Source organism: Typopeltis vanoorti, chromosome 9, assembly GCF_054136105.1.
Source record: "Typopeltis vanoorti isolate ZY-2024b chromosome 9, IOZ_Tvanoo_1.0, whole genome shotgun sequence".
Taxonomy (NCBI): Eukaryota; Metazoa; Arthropoda; class Arachnida; order Uropygi; family Thelyphonidae; genus Typopeltis; species Typopeltis vanoorti.
Genome location: NC_143557.1, coordinates 8,241,139 through 8,259,668, shown reverse-complemented (window position 1 = coordinate 8,259,668; position 18,530 = coordinate 8,241,139). Strand labels below are relative to the sequence as shown.

General features: G+C 37.3%; 1 protein-coding gene across 4 annotated transcripts in view; it reads left to right on the top strand.

Annotated features, from left to right (window-relative positions):
* The window catches only part of LOC150102874 (ATP-binding cassette sub-family C member 5-like), a 1,133,802-nt gene that overhangs the window by 1,031,470 nt on the left and 83,802 nt on the right, over nucleotides 1–18,530 (top strand). For all 4 annotated transcript variants that reach the window (XM_090397917.1, XM_090397915.1, XM_090397916.1 and 1 more), the window contains one exon: nucleotides 13,892–14,056. In XM_090397917.1, the coding sequence (XP_090254043.1) occupies nucleotides 13,892–14,056 (165 nt within the window). The remainder of the gene's footprint in view (nucleotides 1–13,891; nucleotides 14,057–18,530) is intronic.

Sequence of the window (18,530 nt, the reverse complement as noted above, 5' to 3'; positions counted from 1 at the left end):
CCCGAAGATATAGCCTATTATTCAAAACGGTGCGCAGATCAGAATAGGAGCGCTCACCGCTCTTGCTTGTTAGTAAATGAATAAATGCGTAAGAACCTGCGACGGCACGTACTTGCGCTTTGAATGCAAGAGAGGCCGATAATTAGATACATAACTTTAAAGCTTTAACAATATTCATTAAAAATTACAAGAATATTTATAAAAAAATAACAATTTTACTTACACACGAGTTCCAGGGAATACATTTTTGTTTGTAGATTTCTGCTGTGTGTTCTGTTTTGGCAATCCCTTTGAATACTCCAACAGTAGTCTGCCATCATGTGAGAATCCCGTCTTCCTTGGTACCAATCTTCCATAGTTTTTAAGTCTTGATGAAATCTTTCGCCTTGTTCATTGCTTACAGCACCTAAATTCTCGGGAAATCTATCAAGATGACTGTATAGGAAATGAAGCTTTATGCTCATGTTGCAACCTAGACGCTGGAAATTTTCAAGCATTGTTTCCACTAGATCTTTGTAATTACACGCTTTTCTGTTTCCAAGAAAATTATTCCCAACCATCGTAAACGAAGTCCAGGCCTCTTTCTCAATTTCGTTCATAGAGTTGATGAAATTCGGGTCTCTCATTAAAGTTCTAATTTGCGGTCCATCAAATACACCGGCTTAAATTTTTTCACAGTCGTAGAAATTTTTCACATATGTATTGGAAACAGTCACCTTGTAAATCTAAAGCTTTAATACTGCTTCATAAGACCTAGTTTGATGTGTAGAGGTGGAAAAATGATTTTTTCTCTGTCGATTAAAGGTTGATTTATAACATTCTGTTTTCCAACATTTAAGGATATTCTAAGAGGCCAATATTTCTGACTCCAGTGTTGGTTTCTAGCTCAACTATCCCAGAAGCATAAAAAACACGGAAACTTTGTATATCCTCTTTGAAAGCCAAGTAAAAAGTTCACCATTTTAAGATCCACACAGATGATCCAGTTTTGGTCTGTATATTTTAATAACTTCAGAACCTTTTTAATGTCCTCATATGTTTCCTTTAAGCGGACTGAATAGCCAATAGGAATCTTACTACATTCCTATTGTGTAATAAGACACACTTGAGACTTCTGCTTGAACTGTCGATAAATAAACGCCACTCATTTGGATGATATTGTACAACACTCATTTCAGTTAGTAAACCTGACACGTTGTTACAGTAAACAAACCCACACTCGTGTTTAAAATATTGTACAAGATTACTTTCCCTGCTACGATAAAAAGTTATCTTCGTATCTTGCTCCAGTAAGTGTTTTTCATTTAATCTTGAAGCTAACAATTCCGATGATTCCTTTGATAGGCTCAAATCTCTTACTAAGTCATTCAATTCCGCTTGAGTAAAATGTTGCGGTCCAGAACTAGAAATTAAATTTTCATTGTCTAAATCAACATCCGGGTCTTGCTCCTCAACAACATCTGGCATATCCCGATCATGCCAGATGTAAAGTTGCTGAGTCGAGATTTGGATATACAATTTTTTTCTTTTTCTTCTTATTATAACCAGAAGTCTGATCTGAACTAAACAAAAATAGCAATCATCTACGTGATTTTTCGGTTCACGCCAAATCATTGGAATGGCAAAAGCTCTTTTTGACGTTTTTCCTTGCTCCACTGTCGTAAATTTTCTACACGTGACTTACGCACTTTATTTGGAGCCCATGACTTGTCCTGATCTGCAATTTTTACGTCAACGTATGCAAAGTACACTTTCTTAACGAAATCAGTGATATTTGTCCTTTGACTGGGAACAGTAAAGCTGCCACAAATGTAGCAGAAGGAATCTACACTATTGACACAATTTCGAGTAGTAGACATGATGTATTTTCTTCACTGCTGACTAACATGCAATTAACAAGAAAAAAAAACCCAGAGACTTTATTGAAACGTTATAAGCGCCCATCATACTTTCACGATCGATTAACGATTGACTGATTTCGATCGTTCTTTGTCCGCTATGACGCATATAGCATTCATTTGTTTTAGGTAGTTGTCATCACCTACTTTTCATCACCTAAATGTATTAGGTCAGTTATCGGTCTCTCTCGCATTCAAAGCGCCAGTACGTGCCGTTGCAGGTTCTTACGCATTTATTCGTTTACTAACAAGCGAGAGCGGCGAGTGCTCCAATTCTGATCTGCGCACCGCTTTGAATAATAGGCTATATCTTCAGGAATTTTTCTAAGTTTTTGATAAAAAGTCAGGAACAGATTTTTAAAAGTACATGCTTTCAGAAAATAATATTAAAAAATCGATTTTTTTGATCCTCTAAATAGTACTGCCTCCTTAAAACTATCAAAAACTTACAAATTAGCAAAAAGAAAATGCCATAGAGGAAAAACCTGATGTGATAGAGAAAAATGGGTTTGATATTTGAAATTAGCGCACCCAAATTAGTAAAAAACAAGTGTTAGATCATAATCAGCAGAAAAAAAATTTTTTTTTGTTGGCCAGTGTAATTAATAAACAAAATGCCTTTAGCATCCCAATACACCGATGCCATGACCTTCGCTGCTGATGCAACCGACTTTGTCTTCTTTGGCACTGAACAACCGGCTTCTGTCTGCTGTTGACTGGATTCTGGTGTATAATGGTGAATCCGAGTCTCATCCATAGTAATAAATCGATGCACAAAATCAGTTTTATTCTTGTTAAAACGCTCCAAGCTCTGTTCAGAGATTTTCATGCAAGTGCATTTTTAATATGCTGTGAGCAAGCGCAGCACCCATCTTGCACAAAGCTTTTTCATTTACAATTCTTCATGCAAAATATATCCTACATATTCTTTTGAAATGCTTATAGTCTCAGCAATTTCACACACTTTGACTCTCTGGTCATCCAATACCATATCGTGCACTTGATCAATGATTTCTGGTGTTGCTACACCTTTTGGATGTCCTTCAAGGCTGGTACAGCCACATTTAAACTCAGCAGCCCATTTCTTAATTGTCAAAAACGAAATAGAAGAGTGACAATAAACTTTTATGAACTTCGAATGAATTTCTTTTGGCGTTAAACCTTCTTTTACAAAGAATTTTATAATCGCACGATACTGAATTTTATCCATTTCAAGGGATACAGACAATACTTTTGCTTCAGACAGCTGTATAAAACAAACTACTTGATAGAATGACTTGCAATTTCACATGGATGCTTCAGATGTACCAACTTAGAAAAAAAAATCTTGCCAATAGTGTTGCCATCTATGGTCAAGGCCACCTTTTCAGACCACCCTTGTATCTTTGTTTCCTTATCTATAGCAATATTTCATTAAATATGTCCTATCCACTTCTGCCTCACACTATATACTCCCAAAGCCATGTCATTTTCCCTCTGATTCTTTGTGTTGCCAAACATACTATACACACTTCAATTTCTATCCCTGTTAAGAACATCCTCTTCCTCTACCAAGTTTCATTGATGGAAAAGTCTTTGAAGATACTGAGTCAAACAATGCCACAATCTCACTCCCTTTATTCCTAATGCTCTGGACATTTGTATATAGAAAGAACATAGCTATTATTACTCTCCACTGTCTCCCTATGAACATATTCCAGACCTATCTTTCTCCACATTCTTGTTATCTTAATCATTATCAGTACACTTATCCATTCTACATTATCGTACTCAGGCAAAACACTTTCTTTCCTCTCACACTTTTCTGCCACACAATCACTAACATTAATCTCAAACCTCTTGCTACTCGGTTCATGTCACCTCTCATGTCATTCCTGCCAACAATCAATATTACCTCTTTATATTTTCATCTCACTTCATTGCTGTTGCCACACTGTCATTCCTCTAGGCAAGTACTCCTCTAATATTCTATTCTGCACACTCCAAATCACTTAAGTTCCATAGATAACACTCCTCACAGCTCCATTCATGGCTCTTACCAACATCCTTGATCTTTTCTGCTTCCACTCTCTATCACTTGCTCCCATAATCTCTCACCTTTTTCCCATTTCCTCTCTTTCCCTATCTTTCTCTCTACCACATACTTTTGTCCACTGGCTACTTTTAATGCATGCATGCATACACATTCTTCACTTGCCAGATTTTAATCCACAAGATGCATACAGCCCACATGTAATGTAGTCTTTAAATGGTGGCATGCTGTGATGCAGTCAGGTGCAAGACAGAAAATAAAGTCATACAGAACAACCATACCAATCATACAAAAAAACAGTTAAACTCAGTAGCACAAACTTAAAAACTGATATTAGTAAAGATCCACAAAACTCTTCATACTAAAACCTATCTTTTTACAATAACAATAAATAATTTCCCAGATACTTCAGCAATTTACAGTTGATACCAGCAGGCGAACCATAATATCAGGTATGTCCATCTTTGGATTGGAACACCTCCTGCATCCTTTAAGGGAGGCGTTCCACCAATATGGGGTTGAATTTGTCTCCATTCCTCATCAAAGCAGCACTGAGTTCAGTGACAGATTGAGAACATGCTGCTCTGACCCTTATTCGCTGCTCCGAACCTCATTTGCTGCTCCAATTCGTCCCACAGGTGTTTGATGGGATTGAGTTCAGGACTCTGTACAGGCCAGTGTAGTCGTTTAACATCCATCTCTTCATACCATTCCATAAGCTACAACTTTATGGCATGAGGCATTGTCATCATGATAGTATCACAGGTCCATTCTATAAAAACTCCAAAGTGTAGGCAGCACCTGATTATCCAGAATATCAAGGTACTGAGCTGCCTTCATGGAACCATGAACAATGACAAGTAGTCCCACTCCAAAACAGCTGAATGCACTCCACACCATTACTCCTCCACCACCAAACTTCAATGTAGGTACAACACACTGTGGTAACAAGCATTCACTAGGCTGCCTCCACACCCTGCCATCTGCCATCAGACTCGAAACAGGTGAACTTTGATTCATCAATCCAGAGTACTGTTTTCGATTGGTCAATTGTAAAGTTCACACACTCTTTGCACTAGGCCAGATGAGCCACCTTGTTCGTTGTTGGGATGTTCAGCTTGTGTGCTGCTGATCTTCCATGAAACCCTAGTAAATGGAATTCTTTTTGTACAGTATTAGTACTCACTATGGTGTTACTGGCACTCTGGAACTCATCACAAATAATCTGTGCCGATTGTAGCCGTTTTTTTGCATATCTCCCATTTTAACACGTTCCTGTCCCTGTTAGTCACTTTCAGCAGCCACCTTGGGTGTGTTCCTGCACTAGTGATGCCAGAACATCTCCATTTGTTGATTACTTTGCCAACCATTGATTTTGGATGCTCCAGTTGAGTGGCAATGGCATGTATGGACATGCCACCAATGTGACAGCCCGCAATGACACCTCTCTCAAAGTCACTAAGTTCATGTCACGTTGCCGTACTACTTGTATTCAATTGCTATGATGAAATACTGCTTCCTACTATCTGTACACGGTTTCTATGTTATTAACAAACCTGCAAAGTTCCATAACTTCAATTAACAGGGGTGTCTGGACAATTACTGCTAGGCAGTGTTTATGATGCTGCCAGTAGTGCTGTCTGTTCATTCCACTAATTTTTCTCTAACTCTCATATCTGTTGTCTATATCCAACTCATATTTTAATTCAGCATGGATACAGAAGTTAAAATTGGTTTTAATACTGTCTTGAATACTACTATACTAGTGTCCAAAACTTAAGAATGGACACTATTTCTGAAGATTACAACTGAAAATCAGATGAATCAACTTGTGGTAATTTGTATAACTGGCAATTTCAAGTAGAAAGCAGATACACCACTCAACAGGATAAAAGCCTGCACTAAGTGAATTATATTTAAAGGATACTTTTCGTGAAGGAATAAAGTTGCAAACTCGGATGTCTTGTAATATCTCAATGACATCATCTAGATGATTGCACTCAGGAAAGAATTATTGGAAGCCTGCAGAATGAATGATCTTGTCAGAGAGTTTGGAATATCACATAACATTGTATCCAGGCTCTGGGAAGCATTTCAAGCCAAAGGAATGTGTTCCAGATGTTTTCTAAGAGTTCACTCTCACTTTATCATGGAGCATGAAGATTTTTGGTTATAACAGTAAAACATGATTGATGCTCCATGGCAGGTCGGCTTGCAAGTTGGTTCTGTTCCAGCACAGGTACGCAGATATCTCAGAGTGTGGTAAGACATCTGCAACAAGTAGACTTATACAAACAAAAGCCTGTAGTCTTTGTCCCTTTATCCATAGCTCATCATAGAGCATGTTTTCAGTGGTGTTGTATCCATAAAAATTGGACAAGACACCAATGGACTAATGTGCTGTTTACAGATGAGAGACATTTTAGTCTTTCCTCTGATTCTAGACAATACTTGATCTGGCATGAAAGTGGTACTGCTTATGATTGCAGAAATGTTCTCGAAAGGGATAGATATGGTGGTGTGGTGTGGGGAGGCATTATGCTTAATGGATGCACTGACCACGTGCTGGAAAAAGGGACTATGACCGGTGCACAATACTGCCATTCTTGAATGTCATTTTCAACTGGTCCCTTGTGCTGTAGGCAAAGAATTGATTTTTATGGATGACAATTCCACACCACATCATACATGAGCAGTGAGATACTTCTGGAGAACAAGGATATTAACTGAATTGAGTGGCCAGCATTCTCCCCAAATCTCAACCCCATAGAACACACTGCTGCTCAAAATTCCTCTCCAGAAAACAAACAAAACTTTATTCTTGCTGTGAAGGAGGAGCGGGCTAGTTTGCCTCAAGTACTTCTGAATCACTTGTGCTAAGCATGGTACAACGTGAGAGTTGCATCTTCACAGTTCGGGGTTGACATATTTCATACTGAAATGTCCCTCGGCAAGTTTTCTGTAAGCATTGTACATTAATCTGTTTTAGTGATCATGGGTTACTCACATGGGAAGTCACTAAATTTCTGAATGTGCTACATTCAGAAAAGGTTATATGCTTTACTGCAAAGCAGGAAATCATGACTATGCCCTTGAGAAATTTGTAAATTTTGCCTAAAATGTATGCAATTTAATTTGTATGAAATTAATAACTTTTTTTTTTTTTTTAACTTTTGGATACCAGTGCAGTTTATTGCTTTGGCTAATTTCTCTCTCTCTTTCATTACATGTCAGTTTATTTCATGAGCATCCCACAATACCAGCTTTGTTTACTCTATTGTCTATTTCCATATTTAACTTGTCATCTTCACTAAAAACTGTGCAAAATAAATGAAATGTTTTACTTGTTTTACAGGTACCTCAGTGAAAAGATCATGATTTTTTTTTGTGTTCTTGCCTATTTTCATACCATATTTATTGCAGCCATTATTCAGTTTAGTTAAGAAATCCTACAAACACAGGATTTATTTAAGAGTGTAACATTATATGCACAAAGCAAATAGCTAAGTAAAACATCTCCAATTTTAATACTAGGTTTGATGCCACCTACCATCATAATGTGATCCATATGGATAAGGAATAATAATTATTATTATGATTATGTGACACCTCCAGGGAGTCCAAAGACTCATCGAGGGAGGTCACCTACTCTACATCTCTCTGTCTCCACCACCAACTACACCAATGCCATCTACCACCACAATCACTAGTATTTTCACAGACAATCACAAACATCCATGCCCACAGCAGGATTCAAACCTGCAGCCTTTTGGCTGGAGAGCCAAAAGGCTGTGTGTTTGAATCCTGCTGGTAATAGTGGAGAATATGTTCATCCTTCTCTTATACCTCATTTTACATCAAAACATCTTCCTATATTTCATTCCGTTTTAACTGCTGACTTACAATTTGAATATAGAGTACATATTATTTAATAAAACATCCCATTTACACTGTAATTATATTGCTTATTAATTATATTGTAATTATGAAATGTAATTATATTGGGAAACTAAATTATAAAGGGAGGCATGGTGAGAATATGAGTGTAAGAGCGACAATGTTATATAACTGTGTTAATAACGGGGCTGGGCATTATCATGGAATTGATTACGAGGAGAGAACGATTTCGACTTTGTGTTCCTTTCGACATGTGCAAAGATATCTACATGTACAGGGTGTTCGGGATAAATTTGACAGTTTCGTAAGGAAAAAGAAAATCTTCTTTGTATCTATTAAATTTAATGAATTGACAAAAAAACATTACAGGCAGAGTTAATTACAATACTATCAACAAGATTTACTCAAAATAACCACCATTAGCATCGATCACAGCTTCAATTCTGCTTCGGAACCTCGAACAAGCTGATGCTACAGTCTCCCTGGGAAGGGCCGCAAAAACTGTTTTAATTTTATCCATTAACTGGGCTTTTGTATTACTGGAAGTGCGATTGGTGTCTTTTTCAACTGCGCCCCATACAAAATAATCCATGGGGTTAAGGTCTGGGGAGTTTGGAGGCCAAACATTTGGACTGGTGAAGTCGTAGAAATTTTCAGACAACCATTTTTGACTTTTCCCAGAGGTGTGGCAAGGGGCCGAATCCTGCTGCCATACATACGGCCTACCATTGGCTACCCTTGTTATCCAGGGCTTGACTACAGTTAGCAACTCCACGAACAAAGCCCGAATTCCAATGCCAGGGTTCTTCAACACCTGTTCCTGCAGATTTGCGAGGAATTCTGCTGTACGAACGCAATCAGATCGTCTGCTAGGGATCTTTCTTCTTGCTACATCCTCGTAGTCACCATTGCAAGTCTCTAGTTCATGCCTGATTGTTTTTACTGTATTCAGGGAGCATTGGGCAGCAGTCGTAATATCCTTATTTTGATGGCGGGCACGAATCATCATGATACAAGTTATTCTCTTCCATGATTCAGGTGGGTTCCAGCTATCCATCCTTTCTGACATCTTGTATATGAATGAAGAAGGGTCCAAACTTTTAAATGAAGAGAAGTGTGTGTTAATACATGTAACTTACGGAAAAATATAATTAATTATAAATATGTCAAATTTATCCCGAACACCCTGTATAAGGCACTAGAGAAAAACATAGATCTGCAAGTTGTCCTACTAGATCATACAGAATGCAGACAAGAGTATACAAAAGAACATGCAGGCAGATTATTGTCTGTACATGAATGCTAGGAGTATCAGAAAAAGGGATCAATAAGTTGGGACCTCAGATTGTATTCATTAGTGAGACCTGGCTATTAGAATCAGACATACTAACTGATACTGACTGTAAAGGGCACAGTCTTTTTAGGAAGAAGAGACAGGATAGGAGAGGAGGGCAATGTGCTGCTCAACAAGAATTCTGTCAGATGACTTGAATTCAGTTAGAGTTGAGACCTGTGATTGTAGTACCAGTAATAGTATTTCATGTGGCAGTAAGGTTGAAGCCATCTGGTGTGACATGGAATCTTACAAGTTCAAATACACAATGGGTTGTTGTTACAGACCTGGTGGATTGGTTGCTAGTGACGAAGAAATGCATCGCCAAATAGAGATGATGGGTGCAAAAAGAGTAATCATAATGAGAGACTTTAATTATCCAAACATTGATTGGATAGTAGTAAAATCTCACGAGAAGAATGAAAATGCATTTATTGAGCTGCTCCAAAACTTCCTCAAGCAGCATGGAACTTGAGGTCAGAGAGTGTTAGATTTGATTATAGTGTCAGAGGGTATATCAGTTAAAGATGTAATCATTCTTCCTCTGGTTGGTGACAGTGATTATGGGTTACTCACATGGGAAGTACACAGTATTCCTTGAGAAAGGAATACTGTGTGCATAAGGATGATGTGCATTATGAAAATTATAAGCAACTGGCTAGAATAGTCACAACTGTTGTGCGGAAAGCAAAGTCTGAGTACTTGCAGCACATCGATAAAATTCTTCAGAATTCTATCCATCGATAGAATTCTGAAGAATTCTATCGATGTGCTGCAAGTAAAATAAAGAATGAATATGAAAGAATAACTCTTCTAAATACAGATGATGTGAGAGTGACAGATGCAAAAGAGGTTGTTCAACTAATGAGTACCCATTTTGCTGAATGCAGTCGACCTGGAGTATACAACATTGAGTTCATTGCTACCTCATCACTAAATGAAGAAACTCAAGTGTATGAAGAGGAGGTATTAGAGCTGTTGCACGAACTGAATAAGAAGTAAGTAATAGTGGCTGATGGGATATCAGCACAGGTGCAAAAATAGTGTTCAGCTGAACTGGCTATTCCTTTGACTAAGCTATATAATTTGAGTCTCAGAACAGGAAAGATTCTGCAGGTTTGGAAAGATTGTATGGTAATCTCACAAGGGTGATACAAAGACTGGTGCATCCAACTATTGACCAACCAGAATCTCAGGAGTGATGGTGAAGATTTGGGGGAAATTGATTAGGGCTTGCATTCAGAAATGGTTTGACAGTGAATCTCTGCTTTGCAATATCGGGATCTCAAATACAATGGTATCATTTACAAAATATATATATTACAAAAGAGACATAATTTTGATGTTTGAAAGAAAATAAATTGTGGAAATTGAGCGAATTTGAATCGAAGGCTAAAATAGATGTTAAAAATCTACATTTATTTTTCTTAATAATGGTTTTTGTCCGAAGATCATGAGTCAAGTATTTAATATTTTATTTTGTAAAAGATACCATTGTATTTGAGATCCCGATATTGCAAAGCAGAGATTCACTGTCAAACCATTTTTGAATGCAAGCCCTAATCAATTTCCCCCAAATCTTCACCATCACTCCTGAGATTCTGGTTGGTCAATAGTTGGATGCACCAGTCTTTGTATCACCCTTGTGAGATTACCATACAATCTTTCCAAACCTGCAGAATCTTTCCTGTTCTGAGACTCAAATTATATAGCTTAGTCAAAGGAATAGCCAGTTCAGCTGAACACTATTTTTGCATCAAATATAGTTGTGATCTTGGGGAATTCTCGAAACTCTCAAGGACTATGACATTAGTCTCAGGTGATACCAATTCCCATTCCTAGTAATTAATACTTATAAATAGTAAAATTGCGACATAACGTGAGTTATGTGTCGAGGATATTACTGTCGGTGCACAATTCAGTGATTTGTTCTGATTAATTTAATAACAATGATATTTTGTATTTATTAAATTACCCCATAATGAGTAAAACGTCAAGTCAGAAAACCACACTCTTAAATTATTTTAACAAAGATAAAACCAACAAGCATAGTAGCGAAGACACCAAACCAGCAACAGAATCGTCGATTTCTGCAGAGTCTCTTTCAAATGTAAAATGTGCAATTAAACACTGCTTATCGGGTATTAACAGTGAGTGGTTTAAAAAATTCCATTGGTTAGTGGTGAAAGATAATGGAATGATATGTGTTCCACATGTATGAAATATGGAAAGAGACAACCCACAAACAAGGAACTGACTTGGGTAACTATGCCATGCACAAGACGCTTGGTTGACCATGAACAAAGCAAGTTACACACTGATTCTTGTTCATATATAATTGAAAAACATATACTAGAAGAAACTGGAATAGGGTAAATTGAAAAATCAATTTCAATTTTGAATAACTTGCAGAGAGATGCTTTTCTGGGAGCTTTAAGATCTATATATTGTTTAGAGAAAAATGAGTTACTACATTATTTGAAAAATTGCTTGAGCATTGCAAGGCTTATGGGCTGTTCCTACTTAGAACATCTTAACATTAGTAAAAATGCACATTATACCTCAGAAAGAATAATACAAGAGTTCATTGATATTTTAGCATCGGAAATTAGATCTCAAATACTGAAAAATATACATTCTGCAGATTATTTCAGTGTTTTGTGTGATGAAACTACAGACATCTCAATTTTAAAACAGCTGATTGTGTACATTAAATATGTTTGTCAACTTAGAAAAGAGGTCAGGGTTAGTTTTGTATCAACTTGCAATATCATTGATGGCAAAGCTGAGACTATAACTAACAAAGCAATTGAACCCCTTGACAGTCTAGGTTTAAAAACTTGTGATCTGGTGAGCCTAGGATCTGATGGAGCAGCTGTCATGATTAGAAAGCAAATGGGAGTTGCAAAACTGCTCAAAGATAAAACAGATGGACTCATGGTCAACTGTCATTGTGTAAATCACCGACCTGCTCTTGCTAGTGGTCAAACAGCTGCTGAAGTGCCTTATTTAGTCATGTTTAATGATATCTTAAGGCAATTGTTTTTCTTCTTCCAAAATTCCTGAGTCAGGATGGCTGGTTTAACCCAAATCCAAAATATACTGAACAGTCCTCAGATTAAACTTAAAATGGCTAGTGACACTAGATGGCTGTCTCATGATTCTGCAATACAGTCTCTAAGAGAATGCATGGTGAGTGTTATAGCTGCATTTGAAAGAGAGGCCACGAACGAAATGATATTACAGCTGAAGGTTTAAGTAAATATATCAGAACATACAATTTCGTAGCTTCACTAATGATGCTTTCAGATGTGTTACCGCATTTATCTAACTTGTCTAGATCATGCCAAAGGCAACATGTTGACTTAACCAAAATAGAGCCAGTCTTAGAAGCCGGAAAACTATCCATCATGGAATTGAGAGACACTCCTGGCAGTCATTTTCAAAATCTTCATCAGCATCTTTCAGGTGAATGATCAGACCTTCACATTGATTATTCAGATTCTAATTTTATTACTAAAAAACACACGTACTAACCACAGTAATGACTATTTAATTCATAATTGACTATTTATTCCTAGTATTGTTTGAACTACTGTACTGATTGTGTCCCAAGATACTTGGGATGAAATATTTACGAATTAAATAGTCATTACTGTGGTTAGTACATGTGTTTTTTAGTGATGAATTCACCACAGGTTTTGTTATTTAACTAATGTTATTACGTTTAAGACTACAATATATGATAAATACATAGGCACAGTTATTAAACACCTAGAAGCAAGATTTCCAGATATGCCAACCATTTCCTGCTTTTCAAGACTTTTCAATGCAAAAAAAGTCATGATCATCGTGAGGCTTCTGAGATTCTTTTTGATTATTATTCTAGAAATGGAAGTCCTGCAATTTTAAACTATGAAAGTACTAAACTAGAATGGGCAGCTGCATCAAAAATTATTAATGGACAGTGATACAAAAATCTAGATCCAAGACAAATACTGCTGAAATTAGCAACAACATCTGAGCTCAGAGAGTCTTTTCCAAATTTAGCAAAACTAGCTGCTGTTGGACTGGCCATACCTGTGAGCACAGCTGAATGTGAAATGGGTTTCTTTGCATTAAAAAGTATAAAAACCTTTATGAGGAATCACATCAGTCAGAATATTAAATAATCTGATGCTGATTTCACTGGAGGGACCAGATCCAACAGATTTTCTTATGGCTTATAAGAAGAAGAGAAGAATTAATGTATAGAATTTTAAGCTGTGAGCATTACAAGGTTTTTCACTACTTAATGAGAAAATAAGAAAAATCCTAGTCTTGTTTGTTATAATTACTATATAAAATATTATCCTTGTTTGAAGTAATTTCTAATAAAATTACTATTTTAATTTGTTATGAAAAAGGGTCTTTCTTAACTCATTCAAAATTTTTGTATGCCTGGCTAATGCTTCATTCCACCTGGCTGGTAAAAATTTCTGGTGAGAACACTGCACATGTAAAGATAAGGATGTCATTTTGCCTCTTTACAAGGCCTTCATAAGACCTCACTTGGATTATTTATTCTTACACATTAATCTTCATTGTTATGATGAAAGTTTGAAAAAAGAAATTAACTTATTGCTAGTAATTTTCAAAAACATAAAAGATTACTTATATTACTGATCTTTTAATTTTTCAATTTCTTTGATTCTTACTTAAGTTTAAATTACTCTTCTTTTCTTTACCTAGATATATTTTCTAGATGAAGCCACTGCAGCTGTTGACAGAAAGACAGAGTTATTAATTCACAAAACCATTCAAGAAGTCTTTGAATACTGCACAGTGTTCATAATAGCACATAAACTTAGCAGCATAATGCATTGTGATCGCATTATGGTATTATCCGAAGGAAAGGTAAAGGTTCTGTAGTTACATTATTAACTCGAAACAAAAGTACTTTTAATTTCAGTGATATATTTCCATTAGTAAGTCTTAATTTTAATGGGATTAAATGGATCGATATTCCTAACATTTGCATCATTATTATCATTAATAACATGTTTTCATAAAGTCTTTCTAATGAAGTCAAATAAAGTCTTAATGATTGCCACAGTATCTATCTTATTATGACAAAGAGCAGTGACTGCAATTGATTATTCAATGAAATGAATGTGAAAGAAATAGTATGCAGTATTTCAAATATGTGGTGTAATTCTGATGGTTAAAAGCTCCATCAAAATTAACCTAAATCATCATGTGTTCTTTCAGGATGGATATGCAGTTAAGTATTTGGAGAAATTATGCAAGAAAAAAGTGAACAGTCTGAAAATTATATGTCTCTGAGTAGCATGAAAGCATGCATTAAGAGAGTCGCAGTGGATTTCAGCTGTGGTAAAATAAACTAAAAAATTTAAAAAAAAAATTAATTTTTAAGGGTGTATAGTTTGACTTTTGCCAAGAATTGTGCTACATTTTTCTCAGTAATACAAGTGTTATTGAGTGATGCTGCTTTTCGAATTTAGTTGTTGTTTATCAGCATGTAATTGAAAATACTAGGGGTCAGAGAGTGCATGACCTGGTAATTGCATCTGAGAATTTGGCTGTAATGAATGTGACCATGCTGCCACCAATTGGTGAGAGTGATCATGGGGTCTTGACTTGGGAGTTGGCTTAAAGGTGTGGAATTTACAATTAAGACAGGGTACATGTGAAATTATCGGGCTGGTAAGTATGACAAGCTTAGGAGATTGATTGGTACAGTGCAATGTGGCATGTACAACTGCGAGGCGGTTAAAAAGTGTTTGCATGAAGTATACCTAGATACCAGGCTGACTGTATACCTAGAGTCCGATTAATAAATCAAGTAGGAGTTAAATGGATGAATAACACCATTAAGCTTGAGCTGCAAAAAAAGAAACAACTATGGAGGGAATTTAAGGAGAAAGATGACCGACAGGCACATGAATGGTATAAAGCACAGGCCAGAAGGGTAACAAGTGTGGTAAGAAAAGCAAAAAAGGATTACGAAAGAACATTGGCCATGCAAGCTAAAGAGAATCCTAAACAGTTTTTTCGATATGTTGCAAGTAAAAGAAAAAATGTATATGGCAGAATGATTTTAAAGAATGCCGATGGTAGGGAGGTAACCGAATCAGTTGATATAGTTGAATTACGGAGCGAGCACTTTGCAAGAGTATATCATCCGGGGGGGGTGACATTGCAGAAATGAATGAACCAATAGATTATATGGGAATTGTGGTGAATGAGGTGGAGGTGAGTAGTCTATTGCAAAACCTCAATGTCAATACATATGTGGGATTGGATGGTATACCAGCTCGTGTCATACGTGAAGCGGCTAAAGAATTGTCAGTACCCTTGACCATTTTGTTTAATCTGAGTCTCGGGTCTGGATTAGTCCCAAGGGGGTGGAAAGAGGAGAAAATAGTTCCACTGCATGAAGGAGGTTCCAAGACTACTGTTGTAAATTACCGACCAATTAGCATATCAGGAATCGTTGTCAAGATCTTGGAGAAACTAGTCAAGAGAAGAATACAGGATTGGATAGACGAAAATAGGATACTGTATGGGGGCAACATGGTTTTGTGAAGGGTAGATCATGCCTCAGTAACTTGCTCACGTTTTATAACACAGTGATGGCTGAACTGGTTAAGGGTAATGGGTTTATAATGATTCTACTGGACCTTGCCAAGGCCTTTGACAGGATACCACATGGAACTCTAATCAGTAAACTGGAGCAGATGGGGATGGATAGGAGGATGGTTGATGGAAAGATACCAGAGAGTGGTTTATTCAGGAGTGGAGTCCAAAAGACAGCTTGTGACTAGTGGTGTGCCACAGGGTTCTGTTCTTGGACCACTACTTTTCAATTTGTTCATTAACGATATAGGAAAGGATATGAGAGGAAGTGTTCACTTGTTTGCTGATGATGCAAAGTTGGGTAGAGCAATAGTGAGTGCACAGGATGTCAAAATTTTGCAGGATGATTTGGATAGTTTGAAGGACTTGGCTATGGAAAATGGATGTCAATTTAATGTGGCAAAGTGTAAGGTTATGCATTTTGGAGTGAAAAGATTAGCAGCAGTATATCACATTGGTGGAACAGTGCTCCAGGAGATTGATGAGGCCAGGGATTTGGGAGTGTTGGTGGATAGAGAGTTGAACTTTAGGGAGCACATCACAAAAGTGGCTAAATCAGCTCATCAAATCACTTTGTTACTGAAAAATACTTTAACCAGCAGAGACAAACAAGTTATTGTTCCTCTATATTGAGCCCTGATAAGACCCCATCTGGACTATTGTGCCCAGATATGAGTGCCAGGGTGGGGAGGAGGTGGAGAGGATCCAGAGACGAGTGACCAAGATGGTGGCAGGTCTGTGGAATGAACCTTATGAGAACAGATTGAAGATTTGTGGGTTGCAAAAATTGGTTGATAGGCAGAAAAGGGGTGATATGATTGAGACATTCAAATTACTGAAGGGTTTCTATAAGATCAATCCAGAAGATATTTTTGAGAATAGGATTGGTGGTGGGAGAACTAGGGGGCCATACATGGAAGCTGGGCAAGAATATGGTTAACAAGGGTGTTAGAGCTAGGTTTTTTACTTGGAGAGTGGTAAATGAGTGGAATAAGCTGCCAGAGTTTGTTGTGGGTGCTATGACCGTGAATGAGTTCAAGGCGAGGTATGATTGATACTGTGTGAATGTCGAATAGTTGTTCTTGACATGATGTTAGGGCCTCCCTCGATGAGTCTGTTGACTCCCTGGAGTTGCCCGAAATAATAATAATAATAATAATAATGTGTTATGAAAAGCCAAATGGCTATTTTTTCTGGCGACCTTAATTAAAATTAAGGGGATAAAAATCCCTTGTTCTTTTACAGCCAGTAAGCAAAACTCTAAGATCGAGGACTACGATCTATGAGTTTCATGCCGAAGAACTATCGGCGAATTCAAGCGTAAGTGACCACTTTCTAGTACAACACCAAGGCAACTCGAAGCAAAGGTGGAGCAAGATCCCTCACTATCCTTGATATTTTCTCATAATGTATAAAACACAGCTCCTAGGAGATGTAATACTGTCATTACATTATGAGGAGAGGTCACTTACCAGACCAGTTTCAACCTTTTTTGAGGTCTCATCAGTGAGTAGGTAGAATGGGAGTTCATGTCTTTCAATATCAGCATTTGGAGTATAAAGATTGCTGAGTGTCAGCAGGTAGTAATAGGGGAAGTTAAAGAAAGGTAGAGTAGGATAGTAGGAGGAAAAAAGAGGCCTCAGTCAACCTGTTTAGCTGTGTAACCCAGAGGTTGTGGCTAAAAGGTCTGTAAAGCATAATCTCCTTACACCTGTTCTAAAAAAAAAACTCAAAATTTACACTTCACTTTATACGAAAAAGATAACTTTAGATTACATTAATCCAGGTGTCTGGAGATGTCATCTCGTAACCCCTAAAAAAAGAAAAATGTTTGTTAAAATTTGGAACTAGATTATTCTTAAATCTATGCCTTACAACTGAAAAAGAAAAAAAAAAAAACTGCAATAGCGGGATCCGTATTGAGGTGGACTTTATCAACCAGAGAACCGAGAGTTGGGGGAAGAACCCGGCCCGAGTGATACAGCCCACAAGGAGCTGCACCACCTCGACATAAGCCTTCGCAGCCCGGGTTCTCAGGTCTACCCCCTCCTTAGTGAACTAGAGAACCAATAAGTTGTACAATAGAATTAAGTATTTAGTTGGTCCTGAAAGGAGGACAAGTTTTTAGTTTGCCCTTAACTCTTTTTTTGTTGTATTTTTCTGTAAGATTTGAGAAGCTACTGTTTTTTTCCGGCCATTTATTATTTGGTGAAGAGCTTTATACAGCCTCCTTTCCATTTCTTCATTTAGTTCAGGGATTCCTTTTAGCTGTGCTGGGTTTAGTTCACTTAACCTTTCTATATAGAGGTCTCCCCATTCGAAACTTATGGTCTCAGGACCTGTGAGGAGGAGGAGTATAGGTGCTCCTATTTTGTCTATTGCCCTTTGGAGGATTACCTCGGAGTCTTCGAGGATTAAATGCATTAGAACCCTTTGGGCGTCCACGGCGGGAATGGATTCTTCCTCCGATTCCTCGGCTGAGGTAATATTGCCTTTTCTTGATTCCTCAGTCTCTTCTTGGTTTTCTATTCTGATCTCCCTTTCTTCCTCTTCCTCAGAGTCAGATACTTCTTCTGGGCATCTGTTATGTGGTTTTGTTCTCTTCGTTTCTCCTTCTTCAGGGCTGATTGGTCTTTTTTCTGTGTTGTTGCTGGCTTCCATTTCTTCTACTTCTGTGGACTCTTCCATCTCGATGTGAGTTTTCCTTGCGTTATGTTTCTTTTTTTTTCTT